This window comes from Pseudonaja textilis, chromosome 1, assembly GCF_049901715.1.
Source record: "Pseudonaja textilis isolate UNSWEBS1 chromosome 1, rPseTex1.2, whole genome shotgun sequence".
Taxonomy (NCBI): domain Eukaryota; kingdom Metazoa; phylum Chordata; class Lepidosauria; order Squamata; family Elapidae; genus Pseudonaja; species Pseudonaja textilis.
This window is the reverse complement of record NC_141990.1, coordinates 235599520-235624345: the sequence shown is the minus strand read 5'-3', so window position 1 is coordinate 235624345 and position 24826 is coordinate 235599520. Positions and strand designations below refer to the sequence as shown.

The 24826-nt window shown below is 38.5% G+C and overlaps 1 protein-coding gene across 1 annotated transcript in view; it reads right to left on the bottom strand.

Moving 5' to 3' along the window:
- The window catches only part of CD81 (CD81 molecule), a 65226-nt gene that overhangs the window by 7466 nt on the left and 32934 nt on the right, over positions 1-24826 (bottom strand). Inside the window, exons 3-6 of the mRNA XM_026706558.2 lie at positions 12512-12609; positions 11031-11105; positions 5048-5158; positions 277-348 (exon numbers count right to left, since the gene is read on the bottom strand). Coding sequence (XP_026562343.2) covers positions 277-348; positions 5048-5158; positions 11031-11105; positions 12512-12609 — 356 coding nt within the window. The remainder of the gene's footprint in view (positions 1-276; positions 349-5047; positions 5159-11030; positions 11106-12511; positions 12610-24826) is intronic.

The window sequence follows — 24826 nt, the reverse complement described above, 5'->3', positions numbered from 1 at the left end:
ATTCCAAGCAGCTCCCCAAATGCTTGCCCCATGGGATGTGTTGGGTGATTGGATCAGACCATTTTCAAACTCAATCTCATTACTGTCAGCTTCTCCCATCATATACATTTGGTCTCATTCAGCTCAAATGCCAGAGAGCTATTTTCCTGATGAGCAGCCAATCAGACGAGAATGCTTAAGCCCCTTTCCATGATTTCTTTCCAGCGTTTTGTTGAATTGGAAAAAAAATAAAATGGTCTAGTGGCGTAAATATGTATATATTGATGATTTCCTTACTTGTATATTTTCTCCTAGAGTGCATTCACTGGTGACCAAAGGTAACACAGAATCTCTGCCACAGCAATTTAGCTAGGAGGGCGGGGATGGGGGAAGAGAGAGAAAAAGAAAAACAAATTAATTGTAAATATTTTCTACAAATATTTTAAACTACATTTTTTTTCAAAGACCCCAATTTTCATCCTATGGTAATAACCTGAACTTTCCTCCTATTACTTATTCATCATCTGCAGTGAATTTGTATCATATCATGCAGGGATACAGGGGAGATTGTGTATCAGAATCGTTATAAAAGAGAGCTATCAACCAGAAAGGAAACCAAATCCCTTGATTTTCAAAACTCTTAAAAGGCCGGAATCTCAAAAACAGGCAATAATAACTGGAAAAATAATTTTTAAGTGAAATTATGTAGAAGCTAAGATCCCAATGAAGAGTTTTACTTCACAAAGAAGAGCAGAATTATTTCCCTTCTCTTCCTGTTTTTTATAAACAGATCACCATGCCATTAGAAGCAGTCTAATAAAATGGAAGGTTTATGATTACAGGTAGTCCTTGACTTATGACCACAACTGAGCCCAAAATTTCTGTTACTAAATGAGAAATCGGTTAAGCCAGCTTTGCCTCATTTTACAATCTTTCTAACCACAGATGTTAAGGGAATCACAGCAAGCTACTAATACAGTTAACTGAATCTGATTTCCTCATTGATTTTGCTTGCCAGAAGGTCACAAAAGGTGATCACGTGACTTCAAGACACAGCCGCCGCCATAAATATGAGCCAGTTCCAGGCACCCAAATTTTGATGATGTGACCACGGGGATGCTGCACTGCTGTTGCAACTTGGAACAGTTAATAAATGAACGGTTGTAAGTCGAGGATTACCTATAACCCAGCTCTGTATGGGTGCATGTAAAATAATGCATACACCAACTAAAAGCCATAGAACCAGTGGTGGGATTCAATTTTTTTTTACCACCGGTTCTGTGGGCGTGTCTTGGTGGGTGTGGCAGGGGAAGGATACTGCAAAATCTCCATGCCCACCCCACTCCAGGGGAAGGATACTGTAAAATCCCCATTCCCTCCCCACTCCACTAACCTGCTTTCCAGCTCCCTTCTCCTGTGCAGGGCAACCAAAGAAGACCAGCCAATCAGCTGGGACTCGATAGGAGGCAGAGAATAGATGGGGGCGGGGCTAGTCAGAGGTGGTATTTGCCAATTCTCCGAACTACTCAAAATTTCTGCTATCGGTTCTCCAGAACTGGTCAGAACCTACTGAATACCACCTCTGCATAGAACCTGCTTGTTTATTCCTTATAGTAAATTCAGGACTTACTGACTTTCAAACTAGTCCAAATTACTCATATTTTTAAGTGAACTTTTTTCTTTTAATCAAAACTATATTTTATATTTACCCCAGTCATTTATTTTAATGCCATTAGCTTTATTCTTAGGTGTATTAGCAGGTGAAGGTTTTTAATATTTACTTTTTTTTTAGTTACAATTACTGTTTTGCTCTTTGTCATTTTCATTTTAATCACTCTTGTTCCATACGATCCATTTCTTCTTTGCAGAAGACTTTTTAAGGGAATGTAAAGAACTAGGGGCCAAGTATGCCAAAGCAATCTGTCACTCGTTTCTTTTACTTCAAAATACTGTTTGCAGTAGAAGCCCATCAGCACATGGAAGCAATGGCCCAAGTCTGTTGCCATCCATTTTTCTTGTGTTCATCACATGGGTTCAGGCAGTTCCTGGGTTAAGAATGTCCAATTGTCATGGATCTGCTACCCGACTCCTCTCCTGGCGCAAGTTCAGCGGAGGAAGAAGAATTTGGGTTGGCAAAGGAAAGCAGTGAAGCCGTACAATGGCCAGGATTGGGGCTTGGAGGGTCTAGCCTGACAGAGCAGTCTCAGCTGGGTCAATCGGATGAACTACAGGCTGAGGGAAAATACTGTAAGTCACAGGACCAATGAGTTGGCCAGGAGGTGGGAGCAGCTGCCGGCTGTTAATGATGAGGAAGAAGTGGAGTCCACACCTCCTCCCGATCCAAGGACGTGTAGGGCAGAGAGGAGACAGGTGCAACACTAGATGGCCAGACTACTCACGAGGAGGCAACCTCACCCCTTGTGAAGGGACCCACTGGCAGCATCACCTAGTTAATCTCTCCCTGAAGACTTGAGCTGGACCAATGTGCCCAAGTTCCTTGCTGTGTGTGTGCGTGTGCACGCGCGCTTGTGTTTGTGTGCCTTGTATCCATTGTGATCACCCAGGATGGGATACAAAAGCAACAAAACCACAAAAACAGGTGAAGTCCCTTTAATTCCTTTAACTTGGCTTCAAAGGTCCAAATATCATTGACTGGAGAAAAATCTCCCCCACAAACAGTTGTGAAAAGGAAGAATTTCCATTCAAACTCAAAATACATATAAATTATAAATAGAAAAAAAACACAGATCACACTGAAGCAATTAAGGAGACCAGGCAGGATAAGGGCTTGAAGACGTCCACAGATATCAAAATACACACACTGGGAAGGATGCCAGAACTCCGATAAGAACGGACAGACTAAAAATATTTTCACGCTTTCCTTCCAGCACTGGCCCATGCGCAGTTTGTCCTTTTAAACAGTCCTCACAGCTGCAGCCCATGAAGGGGATCGAGGCCCTTTCCTCCCCCATAGATCACATCATTCACGTTTCTCCCTTATCTGCTCCTTCCTGTGTGTCCTAGGATAAAGAGGGGATGGACCTGGGTTTTCCTCTAAATGCCCAGCTGGCCTGTGCCCTTCCCCAGTTTTCTCCACAACCTCCAGAGCCACTCCCGCTCCCTGTCGGCTGTTCCTCCTCTCCCTCAGAGTCAGATTCTAACAGGGGTATACACCCATTTACTTCGCAGACTGTTTCCTTAGACTCTGTGTATGTGTTGGACTAAGTTTCCCAATGGACTCTTTCTGTGCCAAGCCTGGACTCCAAAACTAATCATTGTGGATACTTCCTGAAAACTTATTTGGAGGCATTTGAATAAACATTTTTGGAACTCTTGCTGTGTGTGGTGGGGGGTGAAGCAGGGTAGCACACAACCTAAGGACAACTCCCAGATAAAAACAGATTGCCTATTACAAAAAGTGGTAGATGGTACTGAGCTGATTAACTACTAAAGCTGTGCAATGCTTCCAGGAACCATTGAAGCCATACGTTTTCAATATACAGCCTGTTTTCAGTGCTTCCTGAAAGCATTGTGTGGCTTCAGTGGGTTGCTGGTTTGAGGAATGCCATTTGCCATTTTTAGAAGTAGGCTAAGCACAAGTTCTGTAGGAGAAGAGATGGCAGAACCTGGGGGTGGAGTGAAAAGGGGAATCAGCCTAGAATCCCTATATGCTCACCCCCCCCCCCAGTGCTGTTGATTCTTATCTAACTCTAAGCAGGTATAGTTGAGAAGATTCCTACATATAGGCTTTTACCGACAAAATTTGTTTAATTGATCCTTCATGTGTGGTGTTTTATGTTTGACAAATTCTGATTTAAATGCAAATTTGAGTTAAATACAAAGTTAGGAACTGGGCTTGTTCTTTAACCAAGAACTGCCTGTATACATTTGGAAGGCTTGTGTAAATGGCATGGCAGAAAGGAAACATAATATATTTTGAAAATGCAGCTTGTCCTTAAATGAAACATGTAATAGGAAAATAGATACAGGGGTAGCTATGCTGAATTAATCGTAGAAATTGTGTAAAATATTTTGTAAATGTATGTATAAAATATGCATCTATGTATGTTTGCATGTATGTACAAAATCTAGTAATAAAAAAAAATCTAGTAATAACTATTCTTGTCCAGTTGTTTTAAAAATGAACTTTCCATGGCAATGACCTAAAAAAAGATTCCCCAAACCACATTGTTGAATATTTTCTTCTTTGGATTCATTGTACAACTTATAAATTATACTGTCTTTCTTGCATTTTGGTTCCTTCTGGACAAGTGACTGCAAGCCTTGTCCGTGTAAGCTATAAATCAAGTTAAATTGCTTCATCACCCTGTCATTAGCAAGGAAGGCACTTTCTATGTATGTGTCCTGCAATTTTTTTATTACAACTAATGGCATGAAAAACAGTTGTGTGTGAGGCCATTTTAAGTTCATCACACATTTACTGTAAATTACAGTAATTATAATTTAGATTGTACTTTAATTTATAGCTGAATGCCATTTTGTAATTCTATTTTTTAAATAGCTATTTTAATAAGTACTAAAGTATTTTTTATTTTTTAAAGAAAGGACAGGATATCATATCACAGTTGTATGTCATTCCAGGTTGTAAAATAAATGTGAGATGTAAATTAATCAAATAATACTTTTACATACTATTGTGCTACTTTAATGGCTACCTACCATTTTTGAGTTACGTATTACTAAATCAAACATATAAATATACGTTTAAATATATATATATAAATGTATTTGTATAGTACACAAATACATGACTACTTTGGATGTTTTTATTTTTATTAAAATTAATTTTAATATATTTTAATATATTTTTGAACTGTAAGCCACTCAAGAGTTATTGAGCTGAAGTTTAGATTGTAAGTACAGTCACAGTTACACTTAGCAGCCATTTTGCTTAATGATCCAGTTGCTGGTCTCAATTGTGATTACTGAACAAGGACTACCTCTAATCGACAGTTACTTCAAGCAGGTATTTAACCAACTAACTGAGAAAGCAAAATATTGTGAAGATTAAATTTGATCCCCAACAAAAGTGTACTATATTACTTACTGTTTCTTGGAAGGTTTTCACAACAGCAGTTGCCTTTTTTGCTTTGTTCTCATTATTGTCTTTTGATTGAGTCAATGCTTGATCATAAAACTGTTTGAGATCTTTGGCAATCTGCAAAAGAGAATAGGGGACAATATACTCTCTTATGGGCTTTTACAGGTACTCTTTCCCCATTGGTCTATTCAGCTGCTTGATCTTGCGGATTCCAATAATCTTAACAACTGGATAACCAAACAACAAAGACACCTGAATTAAATTTTCAGATCCACAATCACCACTTAGTTGAAGCTAGTTGACAATACGGAACTATGTATCCACGAAATAGTACACCGGACTTATTGTGAAGGGTCCCCCCCACCCCCATTCTGGCTTGTTATTCTAAAATTAGAGAAGGGGTATAACTCTGTCACTGGGGAATATCAGAACTTTTTTAAATACTCTGCTTCCAGTGGGAGTGGGGGAAAAATACCTACTGTTAAACGTCCTAACTGTGGCGTAAAACAGCCTACTAAGCATTCAAGGATTGTGGAAACTCTAAACAGGAAGTGTTTAGTAGTGATGAGAAAATTACACAACATGAATCATGGTATAAACTATACTGATGAGCAGGGACTCTATGCACAATAAAATAACTTAGGACAACATTCAGTTGTACTGTAGAAGTAATATGTAAACCTTAACATAGGAAACATTACACAGTGCATATGTCTTATGTGCTGCTTCCTGGGGTCTGGTAATGTCACCAAGAGGTTTTTTTTTTTTTAACTAATACAGTGTCATGGGTAGCTACTTTTTGAGAATCAGCGAGCAAGATAAAAAAAAAATCAAATGAAGCTTGATTTGGACAAAATGTGCTTAAGGAAGGTGGCTTGGTGACTAGCCCGGGCAGAGCGTGAATTGTCTTGTATCTCCTTTGAAAGAAAAGATGTAGTGTTTTTGACGTATCTTAGGTTCCAACGGCTGTTGTAATTGTATACATCAGCTTCCAAAAATGTTTGGGAAAGGAAACAGGTGCAGAAAAGGATACAGTATTGTTCCTATTGTGTGTATGCTGAAGACCCTGACCTGACCATGAGGATGAGTCTGGAAATCCCTGAAGAGTTTTAATTGCTACTGTATTCTGTAGCAGGGGTCTCCAACTTGTCAACTTTAAGACTTGTGGACTTCAACTCTCAGAATTTATTTATTTATATATATATTTATTTATTTGATTTGTCAATCGCTTACAAGATAATAGGTATAAGTATAAACATGAATACAGAAAATAGGTACGATTAAATGGGGACATTAGGACAGGGACGGGTGGCACGGTGGTGTACTTATGCACGCCCCTTACAGACCTCTTAGGAATGGGGTGAGCTAGTTTGGAGGTTAAAGGAGTGGGGGTTTGAGGATGTAACTACAGAGTCAGGTAGTACATTCCAGGCATTGACCACTTTGTTGCTGAAGTCATACTTTCTGCAATCAACTTTGGAGCAGTTTACATTGAGTTTGCATCCGTTGTGTGCTCTTGTATTGTTGTGGTTGAAGCTGAAGTAGTCATTGACTGGTAGGACACTGTAGCAGATAATTTTGTGCTGGCTGAGGAATTCTGGGAGTTGAAGTCCACAAGTCTTAAAGTTGACAAGGTTGGAGACCCTTGTTCTGTAGCATTTATTTGTATTAAAAACAGTCATGTTGATTGTAATATACTAGTACTCCTTTCTCTGCCTATTACCACTTCTAGACAACCTCTGGAGTGTCATTTTTCATCTTTAAACTATGAAAATGTTTTGACTAGAGAACAGTATGAAGTGCCTTTGCAAGGAATGATTCTTTCATTAAAAGAGAAGAATGACCAGAACTAAGAGTAACAGTGTTTTTTTAAAAGAGATTCTTCACGTTTTCACCTCAAACACAACATGTAGCCTTTGTTAGTCCTTTTGGACAGATCTTGAAAGCTTTTCAGGATATGATTATAGAATACAAATTATTCCAGAAGAACTACTTTAAACATCTTCTCTTGTTTTATCTTAATTCTGCTATGAATTCAGTTTGAAACAAAAAAGACACTATCAATATTTGTTTTCAGGCTTCCACAACTTGGCACCTTAATGTCTGTAAAGACTTTTATAGTCTAATACACTGGTGTCAAACTCGTTGTGTCACATTGCCATCAGATGATGTTTTGTGACATTTTTCCCATTCGTGGAGCTGGGATGGGCAAGGCCTATGCATGATTCATCCAGCCCGTGGGCCACTAGTTTGACATCCCTGGTCTGATACATCCAGACAGCATCAATAAAGAAATAATACACTATGTTTCGTAAAATTGTTTAAAAGTAGTTCAAAACTGTATAAGAAAACAGGGTAAATAAACAAAACATCAAAGAAAAATAAAAGGCACTATCTGGAAGAAGATACAAACAGAAAAATCCTGCTCTCTCTTTGCATCTGTGAGATTGCTTTGATCTCTTAATTTTATATATCCAAGCTGAAATATGCAAGCAAAATATTGAATTCCCCCTTGTGAGTTTAAAAAAGAGTAGTAAATCAATCATCCTGAATGTTGCAATCCACAATTCCAAAGCTATCATTTTATATAATAATTCATAATAATACTGCAGAGTGAATAAGATAGTGTACTGAAGTGGTGGCATAGTGGTTAAAGTGTAGTATTTCAGGCTAACTCTGCCCACAACTTGGAGTTTGATCCTGACCAGCTCAAAGTTGACTCAGCCTTTCATCCTTATGAAGTTGGTAAAATGAGAATCCAGATTGTTGGGAGCAATATGCAAATAATGCTTACACTGTAAACTGCCCAGAGAGTGCATGTAAAACACTATGGGATGGTATATAAGCCTAAAATGCTATTTCTATTTTTAAAGAAATTCATCCCATTCTCTTGCTTTGGACAAAATGTCAACAATGAGCAATTATACCGACAATTAGACATCAGAGCCAGCTGTTCACTAACATGCTACATACAGTAAAGTTGTTTTTCCCATTCTAAATTCCCCCTTGAAATGTGAGCAGCTAAGAAGTTGGATGTCTGATTTAATTTAAAAACAGAAAATTTTTGGAATAATTTGCCTTGGGGAAAGAGTTTTAAATGTAACATAATGCCCATGTCCTACTTGGAACGGACTATTGGAAAAAGGTACAATACAATTTTCACCATTTGTACACTTAGGGTTTTATAAGATAGCAGTAGTAATTAAAACGAAGTGGCTATTTGATACTGAAAAATGGATATAGGTCAGTTAAATTATTCTTGTGCACTTCCTTTGTGCATAATCAAAACTAAAACTACATCTCTGAAAGCAGGATAAATGGAATATAGAATAATATATCAGATTCATATTATTGTCTCTTCACTGGTGTAATCATTTTGGAGCAATGAGTGAGGTTGGGTAGAAAGAAACCAGACAAGGGAGGAGAGATTCAGCCAGAGAGCAACAAGAAAGAAAAAGAAAACTTTTATTTGCCTTTAGGAAAGGAAATAATAGTACTACTAACAAGGTTAGTAAGATTTTATGATAATCCAAACATACACTCCAAAAAAGGATACATTAATTCACTGATTCAATGAATGAATAATATTGCTACCAATTTCTGCAAATAAGTAATAATATAGTTACTGGGAGAATATAATTGGGTTGATGGTCAAATTGGAGAATATGCTTAGAAAAGTGGGAATCCCAAAACAATTTGTGGGAAACCTATAGAGGTGGAAAGTCATAGAACATGGCAAAATAGACTTGCAAAGGATTATGACAAAGCCAAATATTGTAACCTAATTTATTCAATTTATATGCTGAATATAAGGGAAGCTTCATTGGAAGAAAATAAGGATGGTTTTAAAATTGGAGGAAGAAGCATTAGTAATAGTCTGCACTAAGCTGATGGCACTACTCTGATAGCTCTGAAAGGCAAAAGACCTGTGTACTGTAGTAACATAAGCCAAGTGAAAAAAATAGGATTCAGATTAGACATAAATAAAAATTAATGAAAACAGCTATAACAATGAGCCTTAGAATTGACTTCAAAGATATTGAAGCTGCAGAGAGCGCTTGTCTTTTAGTATAACTATTAAAAATAACAAAACATGCAGTCAAGAAGTATGTCATATAGTAAAGCAGCCATAAAGGCCTTGGAAAAGATATTCATATACTATATGTCTGTACCTAAAAAGATCAGAATAGTGCAGGCAATGATATTCCCTATGACACCTTATGGAAGTGAAAGTTGCTCTCTGAAAAAGCTGGATGTGGAAAAAACAAAACAAAACACCATTTGATACTTCTGAATTTAGGTGTTGGAGCTGAGAATAACATGGATAGCCAAGAAAAGAAACAAAGGGAACATTGAACAAATCAACTCAGCAGTACATGAATCCTTCCTCAAGATCTAGTCTTGTTATACTGGCATTCACTTTACAGTACATATATTTTGAGAGAGAGAATAAAAGGAAATACGACAATTCAAAAAAGTGCATGTGTTTTTTCGTATCTCAGTAGTGCCTTGTTACAGATGTTTTGATGAATTACAAGAACATGCAAAATCCATGTGCCTTAGAAACTAGAACGGCCATGGAAAAAACTGCAAATTCAGTTCTCTAAAGACCAATTCTTAAGTAGGAAAAACAGCATAATTTACATTCAAGAGAGAACAAATAGATGATCTGAGGGACCCTAAAGTTTGCAGAAACACATCCTTAGGAGGTTCGACGGGACTGAAGAATAATTGGTATGTGACTGCTATAAAAAATTCAGGAAGGAAGCCAGATAGAAGAAGAATGATTGACAGGTTAATATAGGAAATAGCAGCCTTCTACTTCAGGGATCCCCAACCCCGGCTGTGGCCCACCACTGGGCCTTGAGCCTTTCGGAACTGGCTATGAAAGTGGTGAGTGTGCGTGCATCCTCAGTCATGTGACCTGTGGGTGAACACACTCCATTTGTGCAGCAGCAGACACCCATGCCTTCCGCTTGCGCAAATGGAGCTGTGTGTGCATGGACGTGCCAACCACGCGTGTGGAACCATCCCTCTCCTCCCCTGCCTGTCTGCAAAACTGAAAAGGTTGGGAATATCTGTACTACACAGCAACCTTACATTCTAAGACCCACCGCTTCAACAGTCTTTTTTCTCACCCTATCCTGAAATCAGGATTGTTAAACTCTTAGGGACAAGGATTTGTCTCCTGCCTATCATGACACTTGTAAAAGCACCATCTATGTATGCATCATAGCAGCTCCAGGTGACAGGTAGATAGTTGCAGTATATATATATTTTTATTAAGCTTCCAGAATTGGAGCCTGCTTTCCAAAACAAATGGAAAGGAAGCGAGGACAGCAGACAAATAGTTTGTTATGGCACCAGCAGGTGGGGCATCGTGCTGCTCTCCAGGGACTGAACATCCTTAATGTATTAAAACTGACACCATTTCATAGCTGCTGAAGTGACATGACCCCAGGATTGGTTTCAGAGGAAACAAATCCAAGACTCAATTCCTAGTAAATCAGGAAGCTCACTGGCAAGCTTTCATTACCACCAGCTTTCTTTGAGAAGTTAGGATTTAGAATTGTTGCTTATCCCATCTTTCTCACCTTTCGATGTAATATATCAAATACCATTATTTTCTTGTACTCCATTAATTGCAAATTACGGCAATATACGCTTTCTGCTGCAGCAGGTTGGCTAGCACAGAGCAGGGAGGTATTGAGAAGAATATCTTATGAAACTGTTCATGCTACTCATCAGAAGCAAAAAGCAAGTAAAGACGCAGCAGGACAACCCTATCTTCTATAAATATTTAGCCTGGCAGTCAATCAAACCAACCTACTGGGAGGTTGGGAGACTGGGAAAACGAAAACAAAGTGGCTTTGAACATCTGGGATACCTATGCCACAACAAACATTAAACTTCTAACCCTCAAGTAGTTGTAAAGCTCTCAGATGCATCATAAACATAAAACAATAAAATAGACAGTCATAATGTTTACCTGATCCTTATTAACAAATCCCCAGATGCCAGCAGCCACTTCACAAGCAAATAAGATGACGAGGCATGTAAAAAACTGAAATTTTAAAAAAAAGATAAATATCAGGTTAAGGAAATCTATAGGCATTTCCATTGAAGACAAAGTCTTTGGTTCATCCATATATTTTGCAGTGATTGACTCAGCTGTTGAGCACCAAATGATTAAATACTGTTTTTACTTGTGTTCTTAAAGCCGTTATTGGTTTTAGCCCTCAGTTAATAAGGCAAACATTTTGTTTAACCTTCCATTCAAGACCGCTACCAGTTTGCTTCATATTCACACTGTATATAGGAGGATTGGAATAAAAAGAAACAGAGAAAATACCTCCCAGATGAATTACAGTCTCAAAAGCCAGTTATTCTATCTATCATGCTGATGTAGTGGAAGGGGCTCGCTCAAAGGAAATCTGTAGAGATGCAGATCTTGATTATTCATTCTCTTCCTCTGAAGATGCTAAAGGTAATCTAATAGCATGTGTTCTGGAAAAATAAGTCTCCAAAATTGTAAGACTCAGTTATAACACACTTCTAATGTCAATGGAGGTTGTGCAGAGTGGTACAGTTCTTCCCTGAGGACCTATAGTAGAAAAGCTTTCTACGATGTAGTGTCCAAATTTATTTCAGAAATGTATATCCCAAATTTTCATTCCAGAAAGGAGCTATGCCCAGTGTATGTAAAAGAAAAAAAATCAGTACAATAAACAGAAGTGAGTAGTCTAGTGCCCAGATGTTTTGGGTTGTAATTCCCATAATGTCTTGTAATGTTTAGACTAATATTGAAATCTAAAACATCTGAATCAACCAGCTTAGAAACATTTACATATATAAAGACAACATATTGAATTGTATGTTCTATTATGTTTTTAACTTGGTGCTGAAAAGAATTCAGTATTGTCCTCAAGTGGGACGGCACTCCAAATCCAGGACACCTTTTCAGGGAAAGCTGTTGGTGTTGGAGTTAGAAAGGGCCCTTTTTATATGTGACTGTGAAAGTAACAAATAAATGCAGAAGCAACCAAGAGGAAGCCATCTTGGCCTAAAGGTTACAACAAAACAGTTGTCACTATCTCAAATGATTGAGTTAGTGGGAGGGAAAGTGAACGGCTTTTCTTAAATGCAGAAAACACTTAAATCCAGGCTTGTATTATATAGGAATGTTTCATGTCTTCTCCAAACAACTCTATGTGTCCTCATAGCGCTCTCTCTCTCCCTCTCCCTCCCTCTCCCTCCTCCCCCCATGTCTGGACTAGATTCAGTTAGGAAAATAATACAGTAAATCATAATTATTGATACATACCCTAGGAAGTTCTATGGAACAATAAGAGTGCCTTGTGATCATTAACTCTTTCTACTGTTCGCCATTGTAATAGTAATCATTAAATTCAATAAAAGTCTCACAGGAAATGCTGGAAAATGTAAACAAGAGTATAAAAGATCTCTTACTGTTCCCAGAAGGCACTGTGATTCCTGGATAGCTCCATAACATCCTAGGAAACCTACAAACATCATCACTGCTCCAACTGCAATCAAAATGTAGATTCCTGCAGGGGAAGACAAAAGAAAGGCAAGTTCATTAACTCAGGAGGATCATATCTTGTTATGTAATTAACAGGCATGGATATTCTGTGAACAGAGGCAGGAGGACAACAATCCACCTCATAAATATGAATCAGATTGGATGAAACAAAAGCTACGCTTTGAACGACTTTCTGTTTTTAAAAGTAGTGAATCAGATGCTTCAGAATACCTCACAAAGACATGAATGAAAGGATTTTTTATCAGCACTTCTTGTTCAAATCAAGGGAGCTTCTGTAGATGGAAGCCTTCTAATGATCACTTCCAATGCTGCAGTTGGTCAAATTCCTTTTTAACGGCATAAAACTAATAGCAATGAAAGCTATAGGTCAGTTAAGCATTGAGGAACGAACCTTACTCCCCAGTTCCCATAGCTCCTAAAATAAATAAACACACACACATATATAAATAAAAGCTAGGCAGTAGGTCTCTCCCTCTCTGTCTCTCTCCTCTTTCTCTTTCTCTCTCTCTCATTATTAAGGGAATCAAGCCTGAAATAATGACCTTTTGCCATGTTTGGTAAGTGAATCACTACTGTTGTGGTTGTTAAGAAAATCTGATTTCCCCATTGACTGTGGGAAGCTGGCTAGGAGAATTGTAAATGGTGATCACATGACGACAGGGCACTGCAATCATTGTAAATACATGCCAGTTGCCAAGCACCCATGTTTTTATCACACGACCATGGGGATGCTGCGATAATTGTGCAAGGACCAGTCATAATTCACTTTTTTCACTGCTATTGAAACTTTGAATGGTCACAAAACAAATGGTTGTTATGACAATGTTTCTTTTGGGGCTGTGTCAAAAGACTACCAACCAATAATTAAATTAAAACGCATGACTGTGGGAAGAGTGATGGCGGTGGTGTCTATAGTTTGACAGTACTGGACATACAGTACTGTTGGAATATGAAGGGAAAAAAATAACAGCTTGAAAAATGCTGACAGCTCTGCACTTAGATTTATCTTGTTTTCCACAAAACACCAAGAGATATACAGAACTGGCTTTTTAAAATGGAGACACTACAACATACTTCTCAAAACTGGTAAAAATGTAGAAGCAGAATTGAAATTCAGTGATGCAAATGCACAGCTTTGTAGCAAACTACAGCCTAAATCTTATGCAGATGTCCTTCCATTGGAAAGTTATTAAAATAACATTTCTCAAGCAGATCATAACTACAGAGGAGACCTGAAGGCTTGTTATGTACAAAGAACAGAGATAATGAAATATTGGCATTCCTGACCAAAAATCTATCAAGATTTTTGGCCACTAAAAACATTTTAAATTTAAGTTCGGATCCCACAGACACCCTGTGGAGAATTAGGTGAATCATGGCGCCTTGTGACTCACAAAAGCTTTTGTTGATTATATGGTGATGCACATAAAGTAAAAAGATTGGGAGTTGCTGCCATGAGTACGATGCATTCAGAAGACTGGCTGGAGGCCAGGAGAGCAGCAAGAAACCATTTGCAAAGACTTCATTTTAGTGCACTGGGCTGGGAGAGATGAAGGGATTCAAAAGAAGAGAAGTTCTTTGAACTGAAGGAACAGAGTCCTCTTTCAGCCAATCTCTGGTAACAGACACATCCTGTCCTGCGTCAAGCTATGGTGAAACCAAGGAGGACCCTGACTACAGGTAGGTAGTCCTCCACTTATGACCACAATTGAGCTCAAAATGTTTGTAAGCGAAACTGTTGTTAAGTGAATTTTGCCACAGTTGTTATAGTGAATCACTGTAGCTGGTAAATTGGTAACATGGTTGTTAAGTGAATCTGGCTTCCCCATGACTTTTGCTTATCAGAAGGCCACAAAGGTGAACAGTTGACCCTGGGACCCTGCAACCAGCATAAATAAGAGTCAGTTGCCAAGCATATGAATTTTGGTCACGTGACTGTGGAGATGCTGCAACGGTCACAAGTGTGAAAAATGGTCATAAAACACTTTTTTTCAGTGCTGTTGTAACTTCAAATGGTCACGAAATGAACTGTTGTAAGTTGAGAACGACCTGTATTTTACATTTCGGGCTCATTTAGTTCCACTTGTTTGAAAGCTAACAATACTTTCAAGGAATACAACTGGTCTGTTCGTTTATTTGGTTCTATTAGTATCGTTCTTAAAAAAGCCAGTTTGCTGTAGTTATTAAGTGAATTCTAATCCGACCTTAGGCACAAAGACAGCTGGGTGACTTTAGGCCAGTCATTCCCTCTCAGCCCTAGGAAGAAGGAAATGGCAAACAACTTATGAAACCTTGCCAAAGAAACTACAGGGACTTGACAGGCAGTTGTCAAGAGTCAACACTTACTTGAAGGTGCGCCTGGCAAGTCCCTGTAGTTTCTTTGGCAAGGTTTCATAAGTTGTTTGCCATTTCCTTCTTCCTAGGGCTATAGCCCTTTTTATATATGACTGTGAAAAAAGGGGCACCACGCTGCATTTATATAAAGGTACCACTTTGTTGGGAAGATAACAGCTCTTCGTGCACCTCTGGCATGTAACTATGCTGACCACATGACCATGGAAATTGTCGTCGGAAAATGCTGGCTCGCTTGGCCAAGAAATGGAGATAAGCATCATGCCCTGGAGCTGACACAACTGATAGGGAAACCTTTATCTTTTACTTTCTCTAAGCAAACCTGAAAATTGTTTGTTGAATGCATCTCAATCTCTCATTCACAACAGTGTATTAATTATAAGCACATTTCCAGTTGTTTTTATGCAACATCCCATATATTTCTTTTTTAGTTTGGTAAAACTGGAATGGTAGAAATACAAAATATTGTGTACTCATGTAAGCATAACTGTTTTTAATGTGTGATTTTTTTTAACACTAGAATTCCAAAACTGTAAGACAACTGTGCACATTACCAGTAATAAAATCACAAATACCATAAAAGGAAAACAATATCACATGGCCTGAACTTCCCTTTTGCAATCCAACTTAAAACTCATTGAATTCACAATAGCATTCTACAGGATAAAATACCAATTTATTGCTGGCTATTCACAAGTTAAGCAGTAGAAGAGCGATGCAATAGCTCAGCAGTTCAGATGCTGGGCTTGTCGGCTAGGAAAGCTAACAGCCCAGGTTCAAGACCCAAGTGTCATATGATGAGCTGAGCTCCCATACTCACCCTAGCTCCTGCCAACCTAGCAGTTCAAAAGCATGCAACTGCAAATAGATAAATAGGTGCCACTTTGGTGGGAAAGTAACAGTGTTCTATGATATTATGCTGGCCACATGACCGTAGAAATGTCTTCAATCAGCACTGGCTCAATGGTTCTTGAAACAGAGATGCCCACTGCCCCCTAAAGTCGGCAATGACTAGCTGAGTAAAACCCATAGGGACTCCTTTACCTTTACTCACAAGTAAAGAAAAATCAGTGAGTTGCAGAGGCTGCAACATTTCATTTGTTTTAAAAAATCTCATGCATTACATTTGATTTCATCTTCATCGAACACCTTTTTCTTATTTTGGGTGGGATGTGATAGGATTTACATTCCCTGAAATCAGAGGAGCTCCAGGATGAATTAAAGTTTTCTCACCGGAAGGCATCAGCACAACAATTCTGCCAAATTTTCAACCAGCTTGCAAAAAGCAAAAAGGGGGAGAAGTGGATAGGATGCAACATAATGGGAAGAGAGAAAGAGAGATTTGATCACTTAATGGCAGCCAGGAAGTAATAAAATAATTGAGAAGCTATTGGGAGTAGAGCCAGAATTTTTCTGAAATACAGACAAATAGCCTTTATTGAGTTTGTCCCTAATAGCAGAGCTAAGCAGACAACTGAAGACTAATAAAATGAGACTATTTTGTGCAATTTAATTTAAAACACAAACAATAGCAAAATACCCAAACATGCAGTGACCTTCTACATCAGACAACATTATTTGAGCAAATCAAAAGAGAGTGTCATAGATTTTTAGTAGTGTTATATTTCCTTAGGTTACAAAAATATGTTCAAGCTTCTCTTGGCATTCAATCAAATATCTCCCTCTCTCTATCATAAAGCAAATTTAAATATCCACCCAACTCACACATAGTTGACTCAGGATGGTTCACAAAATTTTTAAAAGCCATCATATAATAAAAAACCATAATGACCCCTCCTGTGGCAGCAACTACACAGTCATCTCTGTAGAAGAAACCAGAAAGTCCTTTCTGAGGCACCAATTCCCTGAAACTTGTATTGCATAATTATTTAACACTGTCATCTTATTAGTGAATGTGAAGCATCTGAATTAGCTCAAATTCTCTTCTCAAAACCTGGACTAAAATGCCACATAGTTATGAATCAAATGTTCTAGACAGAGAATTATTTGGAAATCATTAAGCTGGAAAATGCTGAAACATTCCGAACTGCATCCAAAACAATAAAATGGAAAAACAAAACAAAACAGAAACTGGTAGGTAGGCAACAGATGCCTCATTAGAAATGTGTGAAAGGCATAGCCTTTCTCTGACTGCCCTTTCTTCTCCTTAATCTTGTAAAAAAAAAAAAAAGGAAGTGCTACCATAAGGGGAAGTTTGGGAGAATATTTTTCTTATTCTCATGCAACATTCTTAAGGCTTTTGTTTCAGAAAGAGAGGAAAATGTAAGGTTGCAGGAAAGCAAGTGTAATTTGCAGCTGATTTCTTGTTAAAATTGTGGAGCCTATGTGGCAAATTCAGGATATGATTCTGACCTCCAACCATCACTAAATGGTTTATTCGTATTTAGAAACCATATAAGGTAGCTGCCATTAAACCTCCGTAAGATGGATACATGGATAGATGGATTGATTGATTTTTAAATTTATCCCCCACCCCCCCTAAATTCAAAGCAACTCTGGGCAGCTTATAATGTTAACAGAAAGACATTTAAAACATCATATATAAATACGTAGCTGTAAGCCTTGTGTTCAAGTACTAAAAAAAGACTTCTAAGTGTGAAAGGGAATTTTTCTGGTATCTAAAAGAATACATCTATCAAGAAATCAGTTCATGTGGCAATGGGGATTGCTATCCCTCGTCAATGCAGTCTTATGGTGTCAATATTTATGATCACAAACTATGACCGCTTTGCTTAGCGGCGGAAGTTGGGGTGGAAAGCCTAACCCAATTACCATTGTTAACCGAGAACTACCTGTAGCTAGAATCAAAAGGGGCATATCTCTTTTAACTGCTGGTTTTGTTCACATTGCTATTGTGTCAACTCTTTATCATGTGAATTAGTGGCTGGGGGAAAAAAAGTGATGGAAAACTCCATTCTCTTTCCCAAGAACGTATTTCTTAGTCATCAGTGAACTAATGATACAGCTGCTGCAACCCTAACTAATCCACCCATAATCCACTCTTGTGGTTTTAGGGTTACTAGCAGTGAATGATTAAAAATGCCCTGATCAGACAAAAGCCTTTTCTGTTACCCTTATGTTTTTGATGCTGTTATCAAACTGAAAACAGACATCTAAAGACATTCACACTATAATCGGGAGTTACTAACTTATTTAGTTATTTTATCAGGATGAGTACCAAGGGCAGGATTAAGTGTGGCCAGCTCGACTTCATTTGTGATGGGGGCGCCTGTGGTGGCCTGAGTGCTCTGCCAGCGAAAACAGGCTCCCGAGCTCCGTTTTCAGCTGCCAGGGTCTGCAGCAATCCGCATGCAGCCCTCCCGAGCTCTGTTTTCACTGGCAGAGGGTGGCAGGCCCTGGCAGCCAAAACCGGAGTGTGTTTTCGCTGGCAGAAGCACTGCGGCCTGGTCCTTTGCTGCTTCCAGGGTGGCCTCGTGGGCCAGATCTAAGTACCCTGCGGGCCGCATCCGGTCCCTGGGTCTTGAGTTTGACACTCCTGCTCTAATGGTATGTGGGAATGACCTCAAGAAAAAGGAGGAAGACCCACAGCCTAGGCAATGGTGTGATAAGAGGCAGCACAGACAGCAGGTGGGGAAAAAGAAGGCTTTTCACAAGAGAGCCTCCCTAGTTTCCCAGAAACTAAAAGAGAGAGGAGGGGAGAAATACAAGATTCTGTTTCATGTATCCTTACAGTCGAAATAATACTTTTGTTGTACTTCTTTTCTGGGTAACAATCCCAGTGTTTGGGTATAAAGCAATGTCTTGATGGCCTTCTGGTGGTAAGAGGGAGTTCCTTAATGTAGGAGCAGCCATGCAAAAGTATTGCAACTCTCAGGCAATTCCCTAGGAATTGGAAATAACTAGGAAATACCTAGAAAAAATGCCAGAATCCTCTTGTGGTATTGCCGTTTTCTGTGGCTTAAGGCTAAGCTTTTAAAAACGTTGAGCAACGGAAGAGAGAAAAGGCCTCTTGAGCAAAAACAGCCAAGCATAAACTCCCCACATCCCCAGGCTAGAATTTCCAAACTAACTTTTGTTTCTGAAAGTTGCCCAAATAAATATACAGCACTGCTTAGTAAAAAAATGAAATGCTTTGAACGCCAGGAATGGAAGCCCAATCCTTGGCTCTCCTTCTTCATTTGGAAAAGACTATGAAATGTGATGGAAGAAAATCAGCAGCTAACACTGTAACTGTAGAATCTAGTGTGTGGATAGTAAATGATCTTAATTCAGTTCACATCAATTCAAAGTATTTTGTTATGGGTCACAGACATTTTAAACCATATCATACCTAAAGGACAAATGTAACTATACCCCTCCACCTCCACATACAGGATATCTAAAAATATTTTATGTACCAAACAGCTTCACTTCCTTAAACTGAGTCATAGTAGCAGCGTTCGGAGAATGTACCAAGTTTATACAGAGATAACTAAGGCAAAGTGTACCTCTGCATGGCAGAAGTTGTCGCTCAAGGATTGGCTCCACATCTCATTGCTCCCCAGTTGACTCTGTGTGCCAGGAATTAGCTAATTGTTTTTAACAATCGAAGCTCTGTGGTGAAGACATTATGCCATTGTCAGGAACTTTTGCCTCATCCTGCCTTCTATTCCCTCGGTCTGGGAGTCCCCAACTGTATTTTATTTATGTATTTGTATCTCACCTTTATTATTATTTTTTAGAATTCAGTGTACCGAACATATCCAACACTTCCTCCTATTTTCCACACTACAACCGTCCTGTCAGATGGGTTGGATTGAGAAAGAGACTGGCCCAAGGTCACCTAGACAGCATTCATGGCAAAGGCGTGAACTCATGCCTAGAACGTATGGTCTCCTGCTTTCTGACCTGATGCCTTACCTACTAGACCTAATTGGTTTTCTTTTTGCCACCACATTTGCCTGAAAATATGCTTTTTCAGGAGGCAACTGGACTATCTTGTTTTTTTCTTTGAAGACCTTTTGCTACTCACCCAAGAAGCTTCTTCAGCTCTGACAGGATAGTGGGGAATGGCAGGATTTATATTTATATCCTTTTAGAGAGTCATTGAAACACTTGGAGGTTTATCTTGGGGTCACCTGAGTAGTGCTTCTGGTTCTTGTAATCTGTAATCCCCCCTGCCCTTTGGAAATCCATTCCTACTCACACACCATTCAAAGGGTGTTCATCCCAAATTGTATAGCTAAAAGTCTGTAGAGATCCTCAGACTTAAGGATTAAAAAAAGGTCCACAAGGGAGATACACTGAGGTACTGTACACCTCAGTTTGGGAAATTTTGTTCTAGAGGGTAAGCCACAGACTTTTCACTCTCACTTCTCACAGCTGTTTCTAAATTGTTCAGAAGGAAAGCACCTTGAAAGTTTTGTAGCTGTCCCTTCTTTGCAAATGCTCAGACTTTTCCAAGACACAAAGCATCACATGCAAGAATCATCTTTTTTTCAGGTAGATAGGCAGCATATAAATTTAATAAAAAGAACAGGAGACCTAAGGATAGTTTTTCTATAAACAATGAGTTCTTTCACAGAATCTCTTTGCACATTTCATGTACAAGACTCATACTTGCCAATAAAAAAAGTATTACAGAGAGATAACAATTTCCATATTTCCACACTTATCATGGTGAATAGGGGATGGAAATTTACATTCTCCTGCTTTGCTACTTAGCTCTGCTCTCCAGTCCACCTTCTGGAGAGGATTGCTCGTCTGCTTTCTTAAAACTCTTGATCACCTTCCACCAGTAGCAAGTGTGCACCACATTGCTAAGCATGGCAATTATTAGCAGATGCACTAAGCACAAGTCTAGAGTTGGAGCAGAGTTATTCAGATGTGGCTATGACTAGAAGCCATTCCTATCCATCTGGAAGGGAGCAAGAACTTTCCATAGAAACATCTCTGGAATTTGTGGTCTGTTTGCTGTCTGTGTTGTAGATCTGCTGGGCTTCATGTTGATAAATTCCCAGATCAGCAAAATGACCAAATACATAATATCAAAGGACCTCTATTTTCTTTGCTTTTGTTTAATTTTGCAGTAGGTTGATTCCGCTGCTTTTCTCATAAGCTTAACCACCCACAAACATCCCTCTCTTTTAATTGATTCTAAGGTTATATCCAATAGAAAAAATGTTTAAGGGACAGATTTCTATTAAATCCTTCACAAGCGAGGGGTAAAGCAATATTTTTTAAAAAGGCAATAATAACGAAAGTAAAAAATCAGTATAAAACAAAAGGAAAGAGAAACTGGATGTGAGGATAAACAGGTTTCAACAGAAAGGTTAAATGTTGGCTATGCATCTGAATTAGAAGTTAAATTATAGTCTAAACTTCTATTCTTTCTCAAACACCAAGAAATAATAAAGATCAATTTATAACTAACTTCATTCACACATACAAACGAATTTGCAAAGCAAATGTACAACCTGGCTAAGATGAAAAGTTAAACCTAAAAGTCAGACCGATAAGAAGACCATAGTATACTGAGTTGCAAGTAACATGGTTTGGTACAAGGAGGAAAGACTGAGAGAGAATCAAGATTGACATTTTAACACCTCACAACTATGTCAAGGCAGGAATAAAACAGACATCAAGAAGAATTAACAGAATTTGTATTCTGTTCCAAGAACCAAATGCCACATGTTTGATAAAAAAATGAGAACATTTACTGTACAAGATACCTACCTGTAGGGCGTTCATTTATTTTCAAATTAAATGGAAAACATGTATATTTATTTATAGCAAGGCAAATTCAATTACAGTAATTTGTTTGAAGTTATTAAAAAGAAAACCTTATTTTGCATTTGATACATTACTCTAAGGCTGTGTCAGTCCTTTGAAGTAGTCCAGATAAGAAGCGCCAACCATGAATACTAAAATTACTTATTGTAAGTTTGCAGTAGCAGTCTTGCAAGTCTGAAAGTAGCTCTCCCCTCCCTCACTTTTGCTCTTCCCAAAACTAGGAAGAGTATACAAAACTAAAGGATAGGAAAGACAGAGCCTGCAAGGAAACCAAAACTCAACGTGTCTTAGAATTGAGCTTTATGAGTTGTTTCCGCACTTGTTTTCAACTGAATAGAAATTTCACACTAGGGCAGAATTTTTCAAAATGCTTGAAGGATGGTTGAAACAGACCATTTCAGGTGCAAAACAGCTCACTCTGAATGTGAAATAGCTCCAGTTCAAAACATGTAATACACTGAATTAGCTTGAATTCACTTGTGTACTATTCAGGTTTTATTGTTTACATATCAAGGTTATAATTAATACTTTTTTAATATTATCATTTTTAATATAGAATAATTCAGTTTTGAAAAGTAACATACCAATGTGTAAATAAGAATAATATTGGAATTTTCTTCCTAAAATAAGCAAAGAAACTTGTCCCACTCTACATCTATGGAGATTCTCAGCCATCCAGGTCATGGTTGTCCCAAAGGTGCTTTTTTCAAGAGGCAACTTTTCTGGTTTTTCTTTGAAGATGCTTCACTTCTCATCCAAGAAGCTTCTTCAGTATGGATAAGAAGTGAAACATCTACAAAGAAAAACCAAAAATCTTGAGTTGTCCTGCTCTAGATATCTCATAATTTCAGGTTGCAGATTGTTTGATCTTTGGATCCTAGCACTGTTACAAGGGAAATGCTTCTTTTCCCCACCCCCCTCCATTTTCTATTGCTGAATGTTTGTCTCTGCTTCACTTCCAGGAACTCTTTTTTTTCCCCCTTCTTCCACAGACAGTAACCAGGCTCTACAGCCTGGAGACCCAGCCAGAGATGGAACAGAGCAAACCCTCCCTCCTCCCTTTCCTATCATGGAAAGAAACATACAGCTGCTTCCCAGGGTGGAAATAAAACTGCTGGAATAGAAACAGAGAAAAAGAGGATGATGGAGTGGGAGAGATCTCTTCACATCTCTTCTAGCAGGCAAGGAACTCCAGCTCAGAGAAGGGAGAGGAAATAATCCAGGCCCAAACCCGGCCAAGAGTTTACACCCAAGAGACAGACCTATTTTCTGAGGTCTTTTGTGGCTACCTTTTGCTTCCCATTCCTCAGGCAGTGTACCCCCAAGTGCTGTCTGTAGTCTAAACTTTGGTAAATGTGACTGTAACAGGCAATTCTTTTTCAATGATTGGCTCCCCCCCAAAAAAAATAAATAAATTTGGGAGACGTTTCTACATATTTTACCATCAAGCTTTTTTAAAACTGGCCAGGATATGCCACAGCTATTCTGGAGTAGAGAGACCCAAGTCCATTCAGTTCAGTTTGGCACCAAAGCCCTTCACATAGGCATCAAAAGTACCATAAAATAATAAATCACCTTCTTGTCTTTGATGAAATAACCAACTGGCTTCTAAAGAAACTGCCTTGTTCTTTCTGGCTTTGAGCACTTTCTGGGTGCAAATTCTAAGAGTTATCTAACTAAAAGACTCCGTTAGAACTTTTGGATAAATTCAGCAGATGGAATACAATCCTGGAAATTTCAACTTTTATTTTAAGAAAAAATTTTGAGCAGGGGAGGAAATGGAGGATCATATGTTAGTTGGCAGTGACTACAAAATAAGCAAAGGAAGTTTCTAGAGATGTGTGATAAGGACTGTGGTATGAGAAAAAGAACTTTAGCATAATTACCATATATATATTAAATGGCTATTGTTTGTGCCATTTCATTTATACATTGGACACGTATTTCCTCATTCATCATCTCCCAAAGAAATCAAACACCCTATGTTATATATTGGAAACTTTCCACTGACAAATTATATATATAAACTGTTAAAATTTGGCATACCATAAAATAAAGCACATCAGTGTATAAAAAAAAAATCTATGTATTTTTCTAAAATGAGTCCCAATCACTAGGATGTTTCTTGGATAAGGCAGCTTTACTTTCGAATATGTCTGAAAAACATCTGAGATATGTTGTAAAGAACAGGGGCAGAAGTGAGTAATGCAGCGGCATGTGCCTTTTTTTTTCCTCCAGGAAACAGGAAAATTACAATGAGAAGAAGAATTTGGAGCAAACCAGGTGGAGCAAAAATCCCAGTTGTATATCATGAAAGATCTGGGAAAATGGCTATGGAGCAGGTGTAGAAAAGGCATTGTTATTAAAAGGAAATGACAAATAACTTAAGGAATCTAAGCAGAGCTTTTTAAAAATATTGCTTAAACTGCCAAACATAGACTGTTTCAAAAGAAAAAAAAAGTTTGGGTAGGTTTCCCAGATGCCTAGCTTTAGCATTTATTAAGGTGCTTTCAAGTCACTGTTGACTCCTGGCAACTGCCTGGTGGACTAGTTCCTGCAATCTTCTTGGCCAGTGCTTTTCAGAAATGGTTTGCCCTTGCCTTTTTCCTTTGGCTAGGAGAAAGTGCCTGGCCCAAGGTCATACAGCAGGCTGTGTTCTTAAGACAGGAGTAGAACTCATGGCGTTCCAGTTTCTAGACTGGTATAGTCTGGTATAGTCTCTCTAGTTTTACTGCTACTTTGAAATTTTTATTTTTCAGAATTCAGGAAGAGGGACAATCAGGTAGTCCTCAACTTATGTCCACACTAGAGCCCCAAATTTCCATTGTTAAGCAAGACAGTTAAGTGAGCTGCACCCTATTTTATGACTTTTTTTTGCCACGGTTGTTAAGTGAATCAAAAGAATGATAAGTGAATGCAGTCATTAAACAAATCTGCCTTCCATCATTAACTTTGTCTGTCAGAAATTGGCTGGGAAGGTTACAAATGGCAATCGCATGACCCCAGGATAGTGAAACTGTCATAAATACATGCTAGGGGCCAAGCACCCATGGTCATAAGAGTGAAAACCAGTCCTAAGTCACTTTTTTTCAGTGCCACTGTAACTTTAAGCAGTT